This window comes from Pleurodeles waltl, chromosome 12 (genome assembly GCF_031143425.1).
Source record: "Pleurodeles waltl isolate 20211129_DDA chromosome 12, aPleWal1.hap1.20221129, whole genome shotgun sequence".
Lineage (NCBI taxonomy): Eukaryota > Metazoa > Chordata > Amphibia > Caudata > Salamandridae > Pleurodeles > Pleurodeles waltl.
In genome coordinates this window covers 657563614-657581786 of record NC_090451.1, presented here as the reverse complement: position 1 = coordinate 657581786, position 18173 = coordinate 657563614, and the positions used below count along the sequence as shown (strand labels likewise).

The 18173-nt window shown below is 44.1% G+C and overlaps 1 protein-coding gene across 2 annotated transcripts in view; it reads right to left on the bottom strand.

Annotated features, from left to right (window-relative positions):
* The window catches only part of DCST1 (DC-STAMP domain containing 1), a 108371-nt gene that overhangs the window by 25902 nt on the left and 64296 nt on the right, over positions 1 to 18173 (bottom strand). For both annotated transcript variants that reach the window (XM_069218396.1, XM_069218395.1), the window contains exons 7-10: positions 17805 to 17948; positions 9829 to 9950; positions 8779 to 8936; positions 5099 to 5198 (exon numbers count right to left, since the gene is read on the bottom strand). In XM_069218396.1, coding sequence (XP_069074497.1) covers positions 5099 to 5198; positions 8779 to 8936; positions 9829 to 9950; positions 17805 to 17948 — 524 coding nt within the window. The remainder of the gene's footprint in view (positions 1 to 5098; positions 5199 to 8778; positions 8937 to 9828; positions 9951 to 17804; positions 17949 to 18173) is intronic.

The window sequence follows — 18173 nt, the reverse complement described above, 5'->3', positions numbered from 1 at the left end:
TTTTCAAATGTCACCTAAATCAGTCCTTTCAAATTGTCATAGCACAACATCTTTGCCACTGTAACACACACCCTCCCACACAGTAGATATTTTTAATTCGAAACAAAGGCAAAGGAAACTACATCACAATGACATGACAGGAAAGGCCATCAGTTAGCCATTATTGAAGCGACTTTGCAAGAAGCAACTTTCCTGGTACAGATATCAATAAAACAAAACATAAATCATAACACTAATAAAATAAGTTCATACATTTTTAAAATCTATTAAGTTGAAATACATTTTCTTTGGGTGGAAAGGTTAGGCCTATGTGTAGGGAAGGGAGCCCTCCTCCTTTGGGCCTCACAGCATTTGTCCGTGGCTACAAGCCCTAGGGTAGGGCCCTGCATTAACCTAGGCCTCTCAGTCATGGTCTAGAGCTGTGAGGCCCAAGCAAGCAGAGTACAAAGGATGGGAGCCTTCTTTCCTGGGCCTTGCAGCAATGGTCTAGGGTCTGTAAGCCCAGTTAGGGGATTTCCTCAGCAGGACCTTCCCACCATGACGCAGAGATGCGAGGGCCAGTGGAGTGGGTAGGCACTTTCTTCTGAGCCTCACATCTATGGTCTAGTGCTGTGAGTCCCAGGGGATTTGGTCCCAATTCCTTGTGTTCCCTGCCATGCTCTAGATCTCAGAGGCCCAGGGGAGGGTGGTCCTATCTCCTGGGCCTCACAGCTATTGTCTAGTGCTGCAAAGCCCACAGGATGGGGTCCCACTTCCCCGGGCCTCACGTCCATGGTCTAGCACTGCAAGACCCTGGGCAGGCGAGTCCCCTACTCTGGGGCACATAGATATGACTCATCACTGTGGGGTTCAGGAGAGGGGTTTCTCTGCCATGGCTTTCAATCCCATGGTTTAGCAGCGTGGCATCTTCCATTATCACTACACAGGTCACATTTTGTGCCTTTGGAGACAAGTTGCATGTGCATAGACACTCCATATGCAGAAGACATCAGAAGATGTCTGTTGGGGAGCAGAGGAACTATGTGTGACATAACAGATTGTTGGTATTTCATTCTAAATATCAAGCCTCAGAAGGAAAATTTCTTAGAAGATAATTCTACTGGAGATTGAGTTTAACAATTTGATTACTACTTATGCTTTATTTGAGTTATAATACCTTCATCATCTCCTGGAGTAAGCCGTAAATGCTTGCTATTGCAAATTTCAAGCAACGAGTTTAGAAAAGAGACTCTAGTATGCAAATGGAATGAAATTCCTAAGTTTTGAAACACCATTGGTAAATATCAGTGTATCCCATGTACACTGTCCAGTAGGTACCCACTGCAACACGACCTGGTCCAGTAGATACTAGGCTATTTGACATCTAATCTGGGCTTAAGTATTTTACTTAAATATGATGTAAATAAACACTGCATTATATAGTTGGGCAGGGCCCATAACAGAGTGACATTTCCCTGGGAAGGGCAGCCCTGGGCCTTGCCATCAGAATCACTAGCACCCCAGTCGTGGTCCAGTGGACTAGTTGGAAATGTGGAAACAGTAGACGCATTTTTTAATCCCAGCCTCCCATTTGGCAAAATTGTGTGCTCTAGGGCAATCACATTTCTGAACTCATTGCTCTGCTCCCTTTTGGCAAGATTGGAAGTATTTTGATTGCATGTGAAAGCTGCTAGTAAGCAGGGATGTGATTACAAAAATGGACTGAATATTTACCTGGGAGGGGCGAAGTGCCCGGTCGCATTGTATACTCACCTAAATGCAATACAGTGATAAATTTATAACAGTGCACAGCAGTCTTAACCAACTATTTGGTTTCTGGGAAAATAATACTCACCGTGTGCCTCATCTACTGATCTGACAGTGTGACAGCACTTTGAAACAGGTTTAACAGAAGAAGTAGACCCTAAGCGCAGCTCCTGTGCATCGATTTCATTCACTCATTTTAGACTGTTTGCATCTCAGTAGCAGAAGGCGTCACTGAAGTTGCTTTATGCAGTACCCCTCCTGTGCTGTAGCATCCTCCTCCCAACCACCAACAAGGACCTCTTTCACAGCTGAAGAGAGTTGCTTGTCCTTTGAAAGGGATAAAAGGGCAGGCACCAAAATGCGTGGCAATGGGCGTCCTGAAGTTCCTTTGTGTGGGCAGGACTGGCTCCCCATTTGCAGGCCAAACCTGCCGAATGCGGACGGTTGACCGCCCTACCCAGGGCCATTACTTTAGGCCTCGCAGCTCCACACCATGAGTACAAAGTTCTGGAAAGGACCCTTCCTGCCCTGAGTATTGGAACTGTGGTGTAAGGCTGCTAGGCCCAGGGGAGGGGGCACCCCTCCTCTAGGCCTCACAGTTTTTGTCTAGCTCTTCAAGGCTCAAAGGACGTGGGCTGCATCACCTGTTCCTTGCAAACCTATACATGATTTGCAAGACCAAGACAAGGGGCGCGCCATTCCCTGGGCCTTGCAGTGCTAAACCATACCTACCAGACCCAGGCTTAGGTGCTTCATTGGGACTGGGCCCCATGTTGGTTGACTGGGTGTAGTCCCCTGGGCAACTGCCCACGCTGCCCAGGCCTAGCGCCGGCCCTGATTGATAAAGGAAATCCTTCCAGTTGCTGAGGGATGTGCCAAATCCGAGGAGATCCCACCGACTGGGTTCCTTAAAGCACAGTAACAATGGGTGCTTACTTTATTAAAAAAAAAAAAAAAAAAAAAAGTTCAAGGGCACAAGCCAAATGCTGGGGTGGCCAGATAGCAAGGCTGCCTAGTCTTGATTTCACATCATGCCTCTTTCTTCCACTACTCGACATTTCCTGTCTCTTTGTCTCACTATTGCAGGTTGTTTTTCACCCCTGCTTCTCTCTTCGTCACTGTTGTCCTATTTGTCTCTTCATCCTTCTTTATTTCTTTTCTTTCTTTCTCTCTCTTGCTCTGGCTGAAAGTCTGATCATGGAAAATTGGACATGGTCTTCAAAAACGAGAATGGGTGCTAACCACCAGCACAAATTAACCAGTGGCGACAGAATTGTAGAGGGCATTTTTCCTGTTAATTCACCCCCAGATCTAGAAACTTTCCACACAAACCTCGAGTCTTTTATTCCCACCAACTCTAAATCAGAACTTTAGTTTCTTTTGAAAATGCATACAGTTGAGTGACAGGGCTTTGAAAACTCTAGCTGAGTTTCTATAAACTTTAGTGACCTTCAATCTCTATGTCCTCTTTCACACAATACCTTGACTAGCGGAAGAGAAAGATATCTATCTTTGTGCTAGGTTGGTATGTGCCATTGATATAGATTATGATTTGGACCACTTCTGGCATCCGTGGCACGTATGATACAACTGAGAACAGTTTTGTAACCTCTTAGTGTCATTAGCTCTCAAAGTATCAGTCTTTGAAATTACATCATAAAAAAAACAGTTCCTCCTACCCTGGCACCATCATAGTTTTTTTTTAGTTTGCTGTTATTGAAAAGAGGCCTTAATCAAGGCCCCTGTAGGTTTTTATTTTGTAGTGGAGAACCAAATTACATTGGAGTATTGACAAAATTATGTGGCAAGAAAAAGCCAATTAGGGAACTAAATGCTGCACAATCATTAGCAGTATTTTTTTGTTTTTTTGTCATTTAAACAAGTATTGGTACTGCCTGGCAAAGTTGTACCTCATTAGAACCAGTTTAACATCTCAGTTCAGCACTCACAAACTGAGGGATGAACAGTAAATCATTGAAACGCAACTAGTCTGTCTTCATGGTACAACGTGCACGCTTTTTGGTTAGTAACTTTTGATTCGTGAAAGCTAGAAACATTTTTTATGGTGTGGTGAAACCTGTATTTTCCGCAGTGGATGGTTGACTATGTGGCAGTAACACATTTATGCAGAAGGCACGGCAGCCGTAGAATCACATGGAACCAGAGGCCCTAGAATCACATGGAACCAGAGGCCCTAGAATCACATGGAACCAGAGGCCTTATCATCACATGGAACCAGAGGCCCTAGAATCACATGGAACCAGAGGCCCTAGAATCACATAGAACCAGAGGCCTTATCATCACATGGAACCAGAGGCCCTAGAATCACATGGAACCAGAGGCCTTATCATCACATGGAACCAGAGGCCCTAGAATCACATGGAACCAGAGGCCTTAGAATCACATGGAACCAGAGGCCTTATCATCACATGGAACCAGAGGCCTTATCATCACATGGAACCAGAGGCCCTATCATCACATGGAACCAGAGGCCCTAGAATCACATGGAACCAGAGGCCCTAGAATCACATGGAACCAGAGGCCCTATCATCACATGGAACCAGAGGTCCTAGAATCACATGGAACCAGAGGCCCTAGAATCACATGGAACCAGAGGCCCTAGAATCACATGGAACCAGAGGCCCTAGAATCACATGGAACCAGAGGCCCTAGAATCACATGGAACCAGAGGCCCTAGAATCACATGGAACCAGAGGCCCTAGAATCACATGGAACCAGAGGCCCTAGAATCACATGGAACCAGAGGCCCTAGAATCACATGGAACCAGAGGCCCTAGAATCACATGGAACCAGAGGCCTTATCATCGCATGGAACCAGAGGCCCTAGAATCACATGGAACCAGAGGCCCTAGAATCACATGGAACCAGAGGCCCTAGAATCACATGGAACCAGAGGCCCTAGAATCACATGGAACCAGAGGCCCCAGAATCACATGGAACCAGAGGCCCCAGAATCACATGGAACCAGAGGCCCTAGAATCACATGGAACCAGAGGCCCTAGAATCACATGGAACCAGAGGCCCTAGAATCACATGGAACCAGAGGCCCTAGAATCACATGGAACCAGAGGCCCTAGAATCACATGGAACCAGAGGCCCTAGAATCACATGGAACCAGAGGCCCTATCATCACATAGAATGAGAGGGAGCACTGGATGATGAAAGGGCTACCCATATAAATGTCGGGAGTGCGTGCTACCAAACCAGTGATGCAGGTAAGCGCATGTGCTCTAAACTCCCTACCCCATTCTGCAAGCAGTGAGCAAGGGCCTGGTCTCCTGCGCCTCTTCCCAGCACGCAGCCCTGCAGACAGTGCAGTTGTCAGACTCACCCGCTTCTTGCGGCGCGCATCGATCTGTTTGAAGTAGGTGGTGATGTAGATGTTGTCAAAGAGGATGTCCCCGTTATACTTGCTGGCATACGAGAATGCGCTGCAATGGAGGGAAAGGACAGATGGTTCTCATAAGTCTTCTTTGTCCCGCCTGAACGTGCCCACCCCTTTTGATATCAACCATGCATAAAGCTTAAGTGCCAAATCCTCTCGTTTCTGGCATGTGCCACTTTTATTGGAATGGGTTGTGCCGCTACAATTGATTGTTTTTGTGTTCCTGCCTCCTGATTTCTGAAGATGAGTGATTTAAAGATCCTGCAGAGCCCATTTAGTGATCATGATCAGGTGTGCCTTTCTTTAGGGACGTCGTATTTGGCTAAAATGGAAGCACAAGGGGATAACAGTGAATGGGCAGTGAATAATCAGGGTACAGGACTCGGACGGAAACCGGTGACTCCTAGGATTTTTAAGAGGGTGTTGTTCTCGAGTTGTACATCTGAGTTTACTGTCTGCTTAAATATCAAGTCCTCGTATAGTGATGTTTTAGGGGCTTCTTTTAGTATTTACCAGAAAGCCTTTTAAGTTCTTAGTCTGCCACCCTCAAATAAGCTTAAGTCAGCATCCAAATGGTTTGATAGAGGGTGCTCTCAAGCACTTAGAAGATTACCAAGAGCTGTGGAGTCTAAGCCCAAAGGCACCGTGTGAGTAGTGGCTTGCCAAACTAACTACAAGCTACAAATCAGAAGGTGGAAGAATTGTATCAGAAATGAAGATTGGGATATTTTACCGCAAGCGAGATGCCAGAGGAGTAGTACCGTATTTCGGAGTATTATCAAGTGGCCCTGTTTTGCTTCTAATTATACTGGGTCTCTATGCCATCATAATATGCCAGACAGATGGGTTCCCATTTTGCAGTGATTTATAATTGTGAGTCCCCCTGAAACTGACTCTGAATTTATGCTGGTTGTGGAAGAGACTTCGAATTTAACATTTACTTTAGAGGAAGTTAAAAAGGGTATATCAGGCCTGACGAAGAGCAAGGCCCCCAGCCCGGATGGCATTATCCCCTGATTTGTATCAAAGTGATATTGAGATGGGCTGCAGTATTAACTCAGTCCCTAAACACTACCATCAGGAAGGAATATCCCCTCCTTCCTGGTATACCTCTATTTTGGTGCCAGTTTTTTAAAAGGATGGTAATGACAGTGCTTAGTGTTACAGACCAATTTCTCTAATTGATTCAGTAGTGAAGGTCTTGGGGTAGGTTCTTTTAGGCGGACTGACAACTTGGGCAGATGAAAACAATGTTTTGTCTGAACTGCAGTACGAATTTAGGCCTGGTAGGTCCACTATCAACCAGTGCCTGGAGAAGTTGTACATGTCTCTAAACAAGTATGTAGTGGCTCGTTCGGGCCCTATGCGCATGGCCTTCATGGAGCTCACATAGGCTTTCGAAAGAGTGAACCGTATTAAATTATGGAAATTCCTTTTGTCTACGGTGGTTGAAACTGATACTGTTTACTTCTTAAGGGATCTTCATGCCAATACTTCGGCAGTAGTTTGTTATACAGATGATTCTCTCTGTACTCGAGCCTTTGAAGCTAACAGAGGAGCCCGCCACGGGTGCATCCTAGCTCATCTTTTTATCCACTTTGCATATAAGTAGACTAGGACAGCTGTTAGTGGCAACAAGAGCAGATTGCCCCCTAACAGGGACACACTCTTTGCCAGGACTGCTTTGCAAGGACGACACCTTACTGATGGCTAGAACTGCGAGGCGTCTTGTGGAAACGTTTGTGGTTTTTATGGAGGCGTTGGACTTGGCAACTAATTTAAATAAATCCTTTGTAATGGGGACCTTGACCCCGATCAACTAAGTCTTAAACTTTCCAGGTGGGAGAACATACCTTATTGAATGTCAGTGCACTCTCCTATTTGGGATTGATGCTTGACTCTGAATTGAATTGGAAACAGTTGTTACAAGCCAAACGTGGTGAGTTTTTAGAAGATTTTGGCTTTGCTTCCTGTGTAGGTAACGAAGCCATTGAAGGCTATATTGCAGGTATATCAAGCAAAATGTCTTCCTAAAGTTTTATACGGTAGTGAGATATATATATATATATATATATATAGGGGGTATGTGAAAATTGTTCAGCTACAGATTATCGAAAATAAATTCTTTAGGCGCTTGCTAAGTGTGCCTTAGATTACTCCATCATTTATTGTTCATGAGGAACTCGATTTGAGCTGTCTTCCAGATATTATAGCCATGCACCCCCTTTTGTGCTGAGTAAACAATGGACAAATGCTGTAACTAAATTAAATAAGGACATTTTGTGAGGCTGTATCTCCCTTGATAAAGCCCACTGCACACCATGGCTTATGTATATCTAGGGGTCTTTCCTGAACTTGCAGAGGGCAGATTTATTTACCAATCCTGGGGGATTGGCAAGCCAAATAGAAAAAGGGTTAAAGAACACAACACTTCTTAGTGCCTAAGATATAAGACTGGAAAAGTCAGGAAAAACAGAAATCTACAGTCCGAGGGTTAGTCCTGTTAAAAACGGTTTAGTCAAAGGAACCCTATCTACATTTGTGAGTAATATCACCCATCTTTTTTTTACTCACTAGATTTAGATTTAATTAGTTCCATTTATTGCTAGTGGTTACAAAAGGATGGAATGATTTTAAGTCGTTGGCCCCTTTGCGGCTGTGACCAGGCGTCTCCGCAAGATACCCTGCACTTCACAATGTTTTGTGGATATTCTGGTAAGCCAAATAAAGTTTATATTATTCCACTGTTGAAGGGCCATAACTTTACTCCAGTTCGTCCTGCATTATTGTTTTTACAGCTATTATCTGATGAATTTTGTTTACCTATAATCTTGCTAGCTTTTTAAATGCTGGTCTTGGAATGAGGCTGGCTTGTGGAGCCTGACTTTAGGAGTGTATTTTTAGCTATGCATTTTTATTATGTCTGTTTATGGGTGTCTTTTGTGGTTCTTATATTTTCTAACCAAATAAAGGAATTTTGATTGATTGACAAATCCACTAACGGTGCTTAAATAAAGTGTCATTGCAACTCAAATTGTTATACATTTATTAACATTGGAAAGAGTAACAGGCCTAGCCAGCCCTCTGGGATTAAAATATTTCACTTTCAGATAACACATACAGATGTCTGCAAAAGGCCAATTAGTCTGACCCAGTGATGACCATTGCTGACCCCTATTGGTGCATTCCCTTGGAATCTCTTGGTAGGGCAGAACCCCATTAGGAGGGATACTGACTCCCGGCTCGTCGATCCCATTCTGTCTCCTTATGAGGCAGATCATTACCAATTATGTGCCTAATGACCCCTCCTGCTCCTATTTGGGTATTCCAATTTACACAGTGCTTCTGATAATATGATGTGTTATGTGCAATTATTTCTTAGCTCTGTTGTACACTCTGACACTGACTCCTTTTGGGTTAATTCATTATTGACTGATGACTCCTGCCTGGTCAGCCCATAATGACTCCTCGGGTGGTACTTCAGTATTGAATCCTGGTAGGACAGGGGCATACAGAAGATCTCTGTATCATAGCTCTCTCTTCAGTCTCACTACTTCCATACAGGCATTGCCATGACCCCTCGGCTTAGAATCTGGAGAGTGGGTTGAGTGTCACTAAATACTCACGCTACAAAGATGAGGAGGACACTGAGGGCCAGGATAGCCTGCAATATGATTAGCATTTTGTTCAGTTTTGTCTTCTTATCGGAAATGCCTGATTTAACCTCTTCCATCATTTCCGGGGTCGAGATGTTTACAACTGGGATCAGGGGCCTTTCCTCTTTCTGCCAGGAGATAAAATGGAGATATAGAGTTAATGGAGTGTGCGTGTTTGTGAGTGCGTCAGGAGCAAGGGAGACTATAGAGTGAGCCAGGTGAAGGTTCAGAACAAGGTTAAAGTAAGAGAGACCCCCGATCTAGGCTGTGGTCTGTCTCTTTAGCAAAACTGTGAGAAAACCTATCGATGGAGGAAGGAGCTCTCAGTTAGGATGGAAGGGTGTTATTTTACTCCCTGCACCTACGAGGTGTAAGTAACCTTCCTCTCTGCATAAACTCTCTTCCTAGTGTTAGTTTTTACACCGCTCTCTGCCTGGCTCCTCGACTATCAGAATCGAGGCTTGATACTGATACATTACAGAGCAGTGTGGGACGGTATCACAATTTCGTGCTATGACGTGGCCGGCATGTCATAGGCTTTTTACTCCGGCCCTCCCACTGCGTGTCGAGAGCCAACAATAGCATGGGTCGGCCCCCAGACGCAACTGCTACCACTGGCAATCCTTAAACAGTGTTTCTGACTGAACATTGTAAGAGCACAACTGGGAAACAGGCACAAGGGAAGAGGCAAATGTGATCAAGAAGGAGCACATTAAAGAGGCCATCTTGTGAATGACGTCACAGTAGGGCTCAAAACTGAAGCAGACATTACAAAACAAAGGAACATTCTGGAATGCCTATTGTTGGTGATATAGAACTGGCTAAAGAGAGCTAGTTTTTCATACTTAGAATGGCCCTTTTAAGACAAGGCCAGACAATGAAGGGGAAAAAGTTCACAGGGAAAGTATCTGTTTACAGAACCAAGAGGAGACCGCACAGGAGGTGAAGAGGAAATGGGAGATATGGAAGGCAAGAAGTGCCAGTAGCAGGAGAATGGCTCTTCCAGTCTATAAATCGTACCTTCACAGCCATGTTTATCTCGAACTGAGAGGACAAATTGGTCAAAGTTGAGTCCACATTGTCGTAGGTAGTCCCGAAGTTTCCTTCCACCGGAATCTTGGACTTGCACCATGTGGTCATCACTAGGGTGGGCAGTGGTATTAAATTGAAATGAAAAAACTTGAGTTGTTAAACAGATTTACAAAAGCACACAATTTGCTGTCTACACTGCTCTCATTCGACACTCTGGGCAAGTCACTGTAGGTCAGTATGTAATGTCTCTTGCAGTTGATTTGAGTATACACAGATGGAGTACATTTCACAGTGGACCTCATTTTATTCAAATTCAGGTGGGCCCCTGGAAGTCCCAATTTCATCCTGGCTCCCTGATAGCCCCTAGTGAACTATATTTATTGTGACACTCATAGCGACTCTTTGTAAGCCTTTCTTTAGGGTCCCACCTGTCACTTAGTTGGCCCTTGTACCTTCATTCTGTGTCACTCACTTTGTGATTGCTCATCACTTCACGCTCTGGTCACTTGTATGCGTTCATTTGTCCTAGTGTCACACACATTCAACCCATATACTCCTAATTTTCAGTGTGCCACTGAGCTATCACGTGCTCTCAGTTGCTCATTGTGTCACTCACAGATGGCAGCTATTCCATTATGTCTCTTGCAGTTGGCCAATATATGTAGACTGTGTCATCGACTGTTGGCTTCTATATTAATTGTGTCACTCCTAGGTGGAGCCATAAATGCCAGTTGTGTTGCTCCCGCTAGGATCCCAGTGCCTCTAAATTCACAGTTTTGCTCACAGTGGAGTCTTCTAAGTCTATGTTGGGTTTCTTTTGATGGGTTTCCATGTGACTGTTATTTGTGTCCTTCACAGTTGTCCACTGAACATCAGTCAGTGATTTCATAGATGCAAAAATAAATCCTGATACATTACTTAAGACAAAGAAAGAGTGACCGGAAGAAAGGGTGCTGTGAAGGAATGCACACTCCTAGAGCAGTGTATGAAGACTAAGGGGCTTTTATAGAGTTTGGAGGGCCACAAGAATGTCAGTGCATGGCCTCCGCTTCCCCGGGTGCAGTACCTTCCACCATATTTAGAGACGCCAACTAGCGGGCGGGATTCTCTGTACTTTCAGTGGAGCAGCTGCCACAACTCTGCCGCACACACTGAAGCTTTGCCAAATAGGCGCTATGTTTTATGCACCCTCTCTGCAAAGTTTTAAGTTTTTTTCAATGACAATTTTCCAAAGCAGAAGTTTGTTGTTAAAAATCAAAAAAATAACAAGACTAATATGTTTGGACTTTTCTGCCGGTGCATCATGTCCTTTCTCTTGTTTCTTGTTCAAGACCAAAAGACTTTCTTTGGCTGTCTCTTTAGGCAACAAGCCTTGGCAAAGCCAAAAGGTTTTGCCTATGCCTATCGTCTTTGTTGATTTTTTTTTACATTTGCACAGCAGCCAGCAATCACCCTGCTGTGTAATATGGCTGAAAGTTAAGAAAATGATACTTGCCTCTTTATAGAGCTAATATTTTCTTTACTGTAAGAGCCTAAGTAATTTGCCCAGGATCACATCATGCTGAGCTGATGCCAAGACTTGAACCTCATTCTCAGTTTCAGGACTTCTTGCAAGGGGGTTGAAGGAGTGGTGTTGTAACGAGGACCTCTGAGCTCTGTAAACGTGACGGTCGACGGATGCTAGGCAGGAGGCAAACATGGCAGCCTGGCCCACACAACAATTACATATGAGCCATTACATCAGATAGAAAGTTTAAAATGCACAGTGTAGCGACCGTGCATGAATGGGAACGGCTATGAGCAGCATTGACATACTACATGATGTACACGGTTGCTACTCTGTGCATTTTAAACTTTCTTTCCGATGTAACATGGCTGCCATGGTGATGTTTCCCCCCGTAGGTTAACAGAAGAGAAGCATGTTGTGATGGGCTGTCCGATTATCTCTGGACTCCAGCGGAAGGACAGTGCAGATGGAATGCTCCATTGTGAAGAAAAACAAGCGCACACATGCAGGCGAAACCTAATACGTGTTTAAAAAGGACAGTGAAGATGGAGTGCTCCATTGTAAATAACAAAAAAAGCACTTCCAAGTGAAGTAGCCAGTGGAAGGACACTGGTCATCAGCCAGTATTGAGTGACCAGAAACTGTACTTGGTCCAGAGGGCATCAATGGCAAAAGCAGAGCAGGAACCGAAAACAGACAACATGAGACGACGTGCTGGCCAGTTCGAAGCAAGTAAATGAGATAGACAGAAAGAATGTATGAATGTTAAGTTCAGGTAAGTAAGGGGCCTGGGTTACAAGCCCTTTTTAAGACTTTTTTTCTTCACAAAGATGCGCATGTAGGCAAAACCTAAAAATGTACTTCAGAATGCCTGCCATAAACAGGCGGATTTTCTGAACGACTGACCTTAACAGGGCTGATTGAATATGGATTGACAGACCTTTGGTGGACGTGTGTTTGATAAAAGATGTTCAGCAGTGGGGTTAGCTGAGGCTGCGCTATCAGAAGACTACACCTCTCCCTGCCTCTAAATGAAGCTGGCACCGGGACATCTCAAGGATTTTGAGGTCTATGGGCCAAACACATTTTGTGGGCTCCTGTTCGGAACAGCTTTGAATTTATGATCCAATTTCAGCTCTTTCATGCCCTCTTTAGCATCTAATATCCAGGGATAATGGCTTGTTTTTAATATTGTAAAACAGCAGAAGCTCACTAATATTACTGCAAATAATCTTTGCAACTGTCTCCTGTTTCTCAAATGTGAAACCCTGATTTGATCTAAAAGAAGAATTTTATGAATGCTGCATGAAACTTAAACACATTTCTCTGCAAAATGTCTATTATAGACTCACACATCATCCACATTAAAAATAGATTAGAGGAAAACGGTAATTAAAACAATCTGTTTAAAAATTATTCAAGGGCATTCGGGCAAGACTCTATGCAGAACAGAGCTGGCTCTATCAAGTGGCCCCATGAAAGGCGGGGGCTGTGGGCCAGAGCCCACTTTGAACATGCCTTAAAACATCTCTTACTGGGTGGAACCACAAGTTTAGCAGACAGGCTGTCTTCCACTTTTTTGAGGATGCCCTGCTTCTGCCAAACTCAAATTGCTACTCTGTGTATGCAGCCTGCTGAAGCATGCACAAGTTGCTTAGAAATCTCACGTTGAGAAATAGTAGATCAGCAGTGCTAAACATAAATGTAGGTCAAAGGGGATGAAAGAAACCCTCATTACAAACCAGTCCTGCAGCTAACAAGTGGGAAATGAGAAGTAACCTGCTAACAATACGTAAGTCTACATGAAAGGTTTCAAACAGCATCTCAGTCACCTACATAACAAGAATCAAGTGAGTGAGCAAACATTTTCGGCAGTGGGATGAGCTTTCAATGCCAGACCAAATAACCCATTCGTTTTTCTGTTCTGGCTTGACAGCACACTGTCACCTGATAGTTATGTGAGCTTCACCAGAGAAGGGCTTTGCCTCCGCCCACATGTTGGGAGCCTGGAGTACATGTTTTGATTGGGCAGAAGTTGCATGTTTCCACTAAAAAGTGCTTGACCTCCATACAACTATGATCATTTTGTTTATTTATCATGCAGCCTCAGCTTGAACTTTCAGGGGCACACACATGCCACTGTTTTGTTATTAAAGTGTCTTAGATACTTAGTTAATTTATGGTGTTTTCATTAACCTACTTCTATGAATAGGTCTGGCTTGACATTGCAACTGTCGCTTGAGCCTTTAACCTACACCAATATTATTCTGCAGTTCTTTGCTTCCACACAAATATGTATTCATTCCCCAAGCTACTTGCTCATAATGCTTTACATTACCATACAGCTTCCCTTCAAAGCCAGGCCTATTGGCATTGCAAGTTCTTGTCTAAAGAAGTTTCTACATGATTTTCTGTCGGGCCGAAGGAGTTCAATATGGTTTACCTTACTTTGCTTCAACCTCAGCTGACACCCTTACTAACAAACCACATTTTGCAGTATGTTGAAAGTTACAACTACAGACGAGCATTTGCAATGCACCGGGTCTTAAGTTTGCTTGAGTTAGAGCTATTCACGCTGTAAATTCTTAACTGGACTTTTCTTGCCACATAAATTAAAAATGAAAAGTAAAACATTTGACATAAGCAAGTCGATTCAAAGTGCCACGGCTGCCATGAGCGTGAGCGCAAGACTTATTGGCTCCCTGCGTCAAGGTCTAGAAAGGACCGTGGCTGGGATGAAAGGCAAACCGAAACCTGAGGAGGGGCCATCACACGCGGTAATAGGAGGAAGCATGACGTTGTGTGATGGCCAACAAAAATATTCACATAGTGAAATCGCCTGGGAGGCAACACCAGCACACAAAGGAGGGACATTTCACAAAATGTAGCAATAAAAATTAAGCATTTAAGACAAGAACATCAAAGAGTGAATAGCAAGAGTGGACATGGTTAAAAGCCCACAGAGAGATTACAACAGGCCAGAGTGCTTGCACACTCAACCCTAAAAAACGTGCCTAAAATGACCAAAGCTATGGTACCAGCACAGCTTCTGGTGGCATCTGTTTCAGCCTCTTTCCTTGCTGCTCAGTAACCAGAGATAACCTGAGATTTTACATCTGTTGATTACTGTTGTATGCCACGGCTGAAAGTTTGCTCTAACTTTTCAGCTGATCGATATGATATGTCTGGTGCTGTATGCACTGTGCTCTGTTTCTCTGTTTGGGTCTGATAGTAAGTTCTTGCCAGCCCACAACATTCGTAAAGATCTGAATAGATTATTGAGCCGCTTTGGATGGAAGAGGTGCATCAACCTAGCGCATGCACGGGGCAGACATAGATGTAGGTTACAAACAGTCATTTATTTCTGTCTGCTGATCCTGGGCAAGTTGGGCTCCTCCAGCTGTGGTCGTAAGCAGGGGCATAGCTTCTACTGGTGCAGGGGGTGCAGTGGCACCCAGGCCCAAAGCCCTGAGGGGCTTATCCAACCCAGACAATTCTTGTTTCTTTACTACCTCAGCAACAGTTAAAGGGGTAATTTTCCTTGCTTGCACCAGGGCCCTCATGATCCTTGCTACGGTGCTGGTTGGAAGAGACCAGTGGATGTCCAGTTTTGCTGGCGACCTTATCAGGCTACTGATTATATTGCAGTGGGTCTCCGAGAGAGACAGATGATAGTGTAACTGGGAGTTCTCCCATTTTGATGACAGTCTTTGGCACTGCTCACATGAGCTGAGATGATTTTACCACTGACGGATTTTGGTCTAGGTTTCCTACCATGTGCCCATAACATAGGAGTCCAGCCCTGACATTGTTTCTGTATAGCTGAGTAGCACGGACAGTGTTCTTAGGCCTTGTATTATGACACAGAGGACCTTCCAAGTGACACCTAGACAGCATGCACTAATAGAAGAGGAACATCCTTTCCTGACATTAAATGCCCGTCTTTAAGAGTTGAATGATAGTTTAGACCAGAGAGCTGGGGCTGCTGCGCTGAAACGCTTGGTGAAGAGGATTGTGAACCTCTGTGTGACTGCACCTTCTCCGCGAAAGATATTCCTAGCATGTCATAGGGTGAGAAAAGTGCCCCATTGCGCGGTGGTGTCAGCCTGGAGATGGTCTGTGGTCAATTTGTACATTAGAAACTCCTTATAAAGGAATTTATGTTAAATGTGGAGGGTCAGGCCCTTTCACCTCTGTTACACAAAACAAATCTAAATGAGTGGAGGAGTGGACCCCCAGATGGCCCCAAACTTTCAAAGGTCTGATTAGGAGGAGAGGGAGGGTGAAGAGAGGAAGGATGGGGAACATGTATGCTGTGAGAACTTCGATGAAGACTTTGAAAGCGCATGCAGTCTGACACCCATACCACAAGGCTAGGGAGCCGTGCCATGAGATGGAGTTGGAGTGTTTGCACCCGAATGTGCAGGAGCTGGATGAAGACCATCTCGAGGAACTAGAGGGATTGTTTAATCACTGGGATTTGGACCTCGCAAGGTGGTTAGAGTGGACATCGCCTAAGGAAATGGCCCTAAATGTTCAGATTAGGCTAAGAAAGCAAAGGTTAAGGAAGTGCTCACCTGTCCAAGGACAGAATGCATGAATCCCTTTGTGAATGGCAAAGTGGCCCAAACCCCTGACGTGACCTGAAGTTAGATATTCCCTTGGAGTAGTTTTCCACGGTTGTCAAAGAGTATAGGTCAGTTCTGGTGGGCATCCCTGGACACGGAACATTGGATGATGGAAGAGGCCGAGATAGCCACTACTTGCTGTGGGATCCATTCTATTAGAAGTGCCATAGCCCCAATGATTCTGGGCTGGGGATTGAAAAACATATCAGAGTTTGATTGGTCTTCAGATGCCAGTTTGAAAAACTTTAATTTAAACCAGTGCCGGATATCGCAACCATGCTGGAAAGTAAGCTTTAAATAATCATAACCTCTGTGGTCCTGTTTTTTTTATTTTTTTAAATAAAAACATGGTTTTCGTAAAGGAAAGTTGAAATTATATTCAGGAAGACAGCAGGGTGATATGATACCTGTAATTTGATCCAGCACAGCTTTGAAACTGATTCTGAAGTTGTGGTGGGGCAGGGGTTGGAATATAATTCATGCATGTGCAGTTGGTTTATTGTTTTATGGTGCTACTTATGGTTTCTTGTAAAAATTTTGTTATTAGGCCCAGGAGAATTTTCCATCATGGTGGCATAATCTTGCATAATTTCATGTTAGACTTCTTACTTGAAAATGATACTATTATGCCTAGTTACGTAATTGCATGCGGGCTGTGGCACGGGAACAACTTGTACACCCGGAATGCGAGTTGCTGCGGTTTTCGGCACTTGCCTGTTAGTAAGAAATGTGTCCTCGCATCCAAAATGTACGCGAGGTCCACGTTTCATGCTAAAATGTAGCGCCACATGCCACTTTTGCATTTTACCAAAATTTACAGAAATTTTGTGTAATTGTGCAAATTTTAAGCATCCCTAGTTGTTATAAGATCGGTCTGATTGACATGATGATGTAACAGAGTGTGTTATTCTTTTGTTTTAAGGAGGGAGCAAAAGCACGAGTGATGTTAGAAAAAACATGACAGAAAGGGATGGGCAGTTGGTGAATCACTGGAAAGAAAGAGGCCAATATGGACACCTGCAGAGTCTTCATTGCGCCTGTGCCTTTGACCTTGGCTGTGGTTCTAACTGCCTGCTTTCTGCTTGCTGGGAAGTGTAGCTTGTTCAGTAGGGTGTGTACAGTTTGCTGCTGAAGTTGAAGGAAAGAAAGATAAATCATAAATCTCTTCATCTACATCTTCAAAAGAATTTAAATTTTCCTTTACTAAAGGTAGGACTTTCTTATTTAAGAAAGAACAACAGGGAATCCTTCAAACTAAATTTCAAACAACTAATGTTCAAAGCCACCCAGATATGCATCTAATTGGATACTAAAGTATCAAACAAAACATGTTTCCAATAGCTACCTAACGCCATAAACATCTGCAGAGAAACAGGCATGCCTTCCAAACAAGATGCCGACCACTCCAACACAATCCCACCCTCTGTCTAGGGATCAGTTCTGCCAATCATAGATACCTGTATGTCATTCCAGAGTGTTATTGAGGGAACCCCTATGCAAAACGTCACTGATCAACAAGTGTCAATTCTGCCGGTCATAGAGTGTCCGGAATGAGTCAGAATGCAGCAAGTAGTACTTAATAATTTATCAAAGTAAATAAATATGCCCATTCTGTCACTCTTTTGACCCCTTATGCAGCTGTGTTCATTGTGTCATTTAATGTGGGCCCATGTACGGCTAAGTTCATATTGGCCCATGTGTTTGTAAAATTGAGTCTGTAAGGCATTTGTATGGCAATGGACAAGGTGTCACTCCGTAGGCCTTTGCACGCCTGTATTTAACATCTGAACCACAGATGGCACCTTTGTGGGTTGTTTGTTGTTACTCACAGTGCACCAATTTACAGAGGAACTTGAACTTCATGGGTAAGCACAGCAGGTGGTTGAGGAGAGGAACCCAAATCGTCCGCATGCATTTTTCATGCTTCATGTCAAACCAATCGCGGCACCGCCTTTCAGCCTCTTCTGCAATATCTGTAAGGGAAAACAAGCCAAGAGTGAGGCCTGAGGTCCGCTTCCTCTTCTTAAGGCTGCCTGGCATTGCAGAATGGTGGGCACTGTAGGCAGAGGGCTCATGCCAACCACTTTATATGCTATTAAATGGCCCGGTGGGGTGAGGTTTAAAGCATCTTTTCCTTTAACTCATAAGTAGTTACAAGCTGGTGAGATCCTTATACATGACTCTGAGTGACCATTATG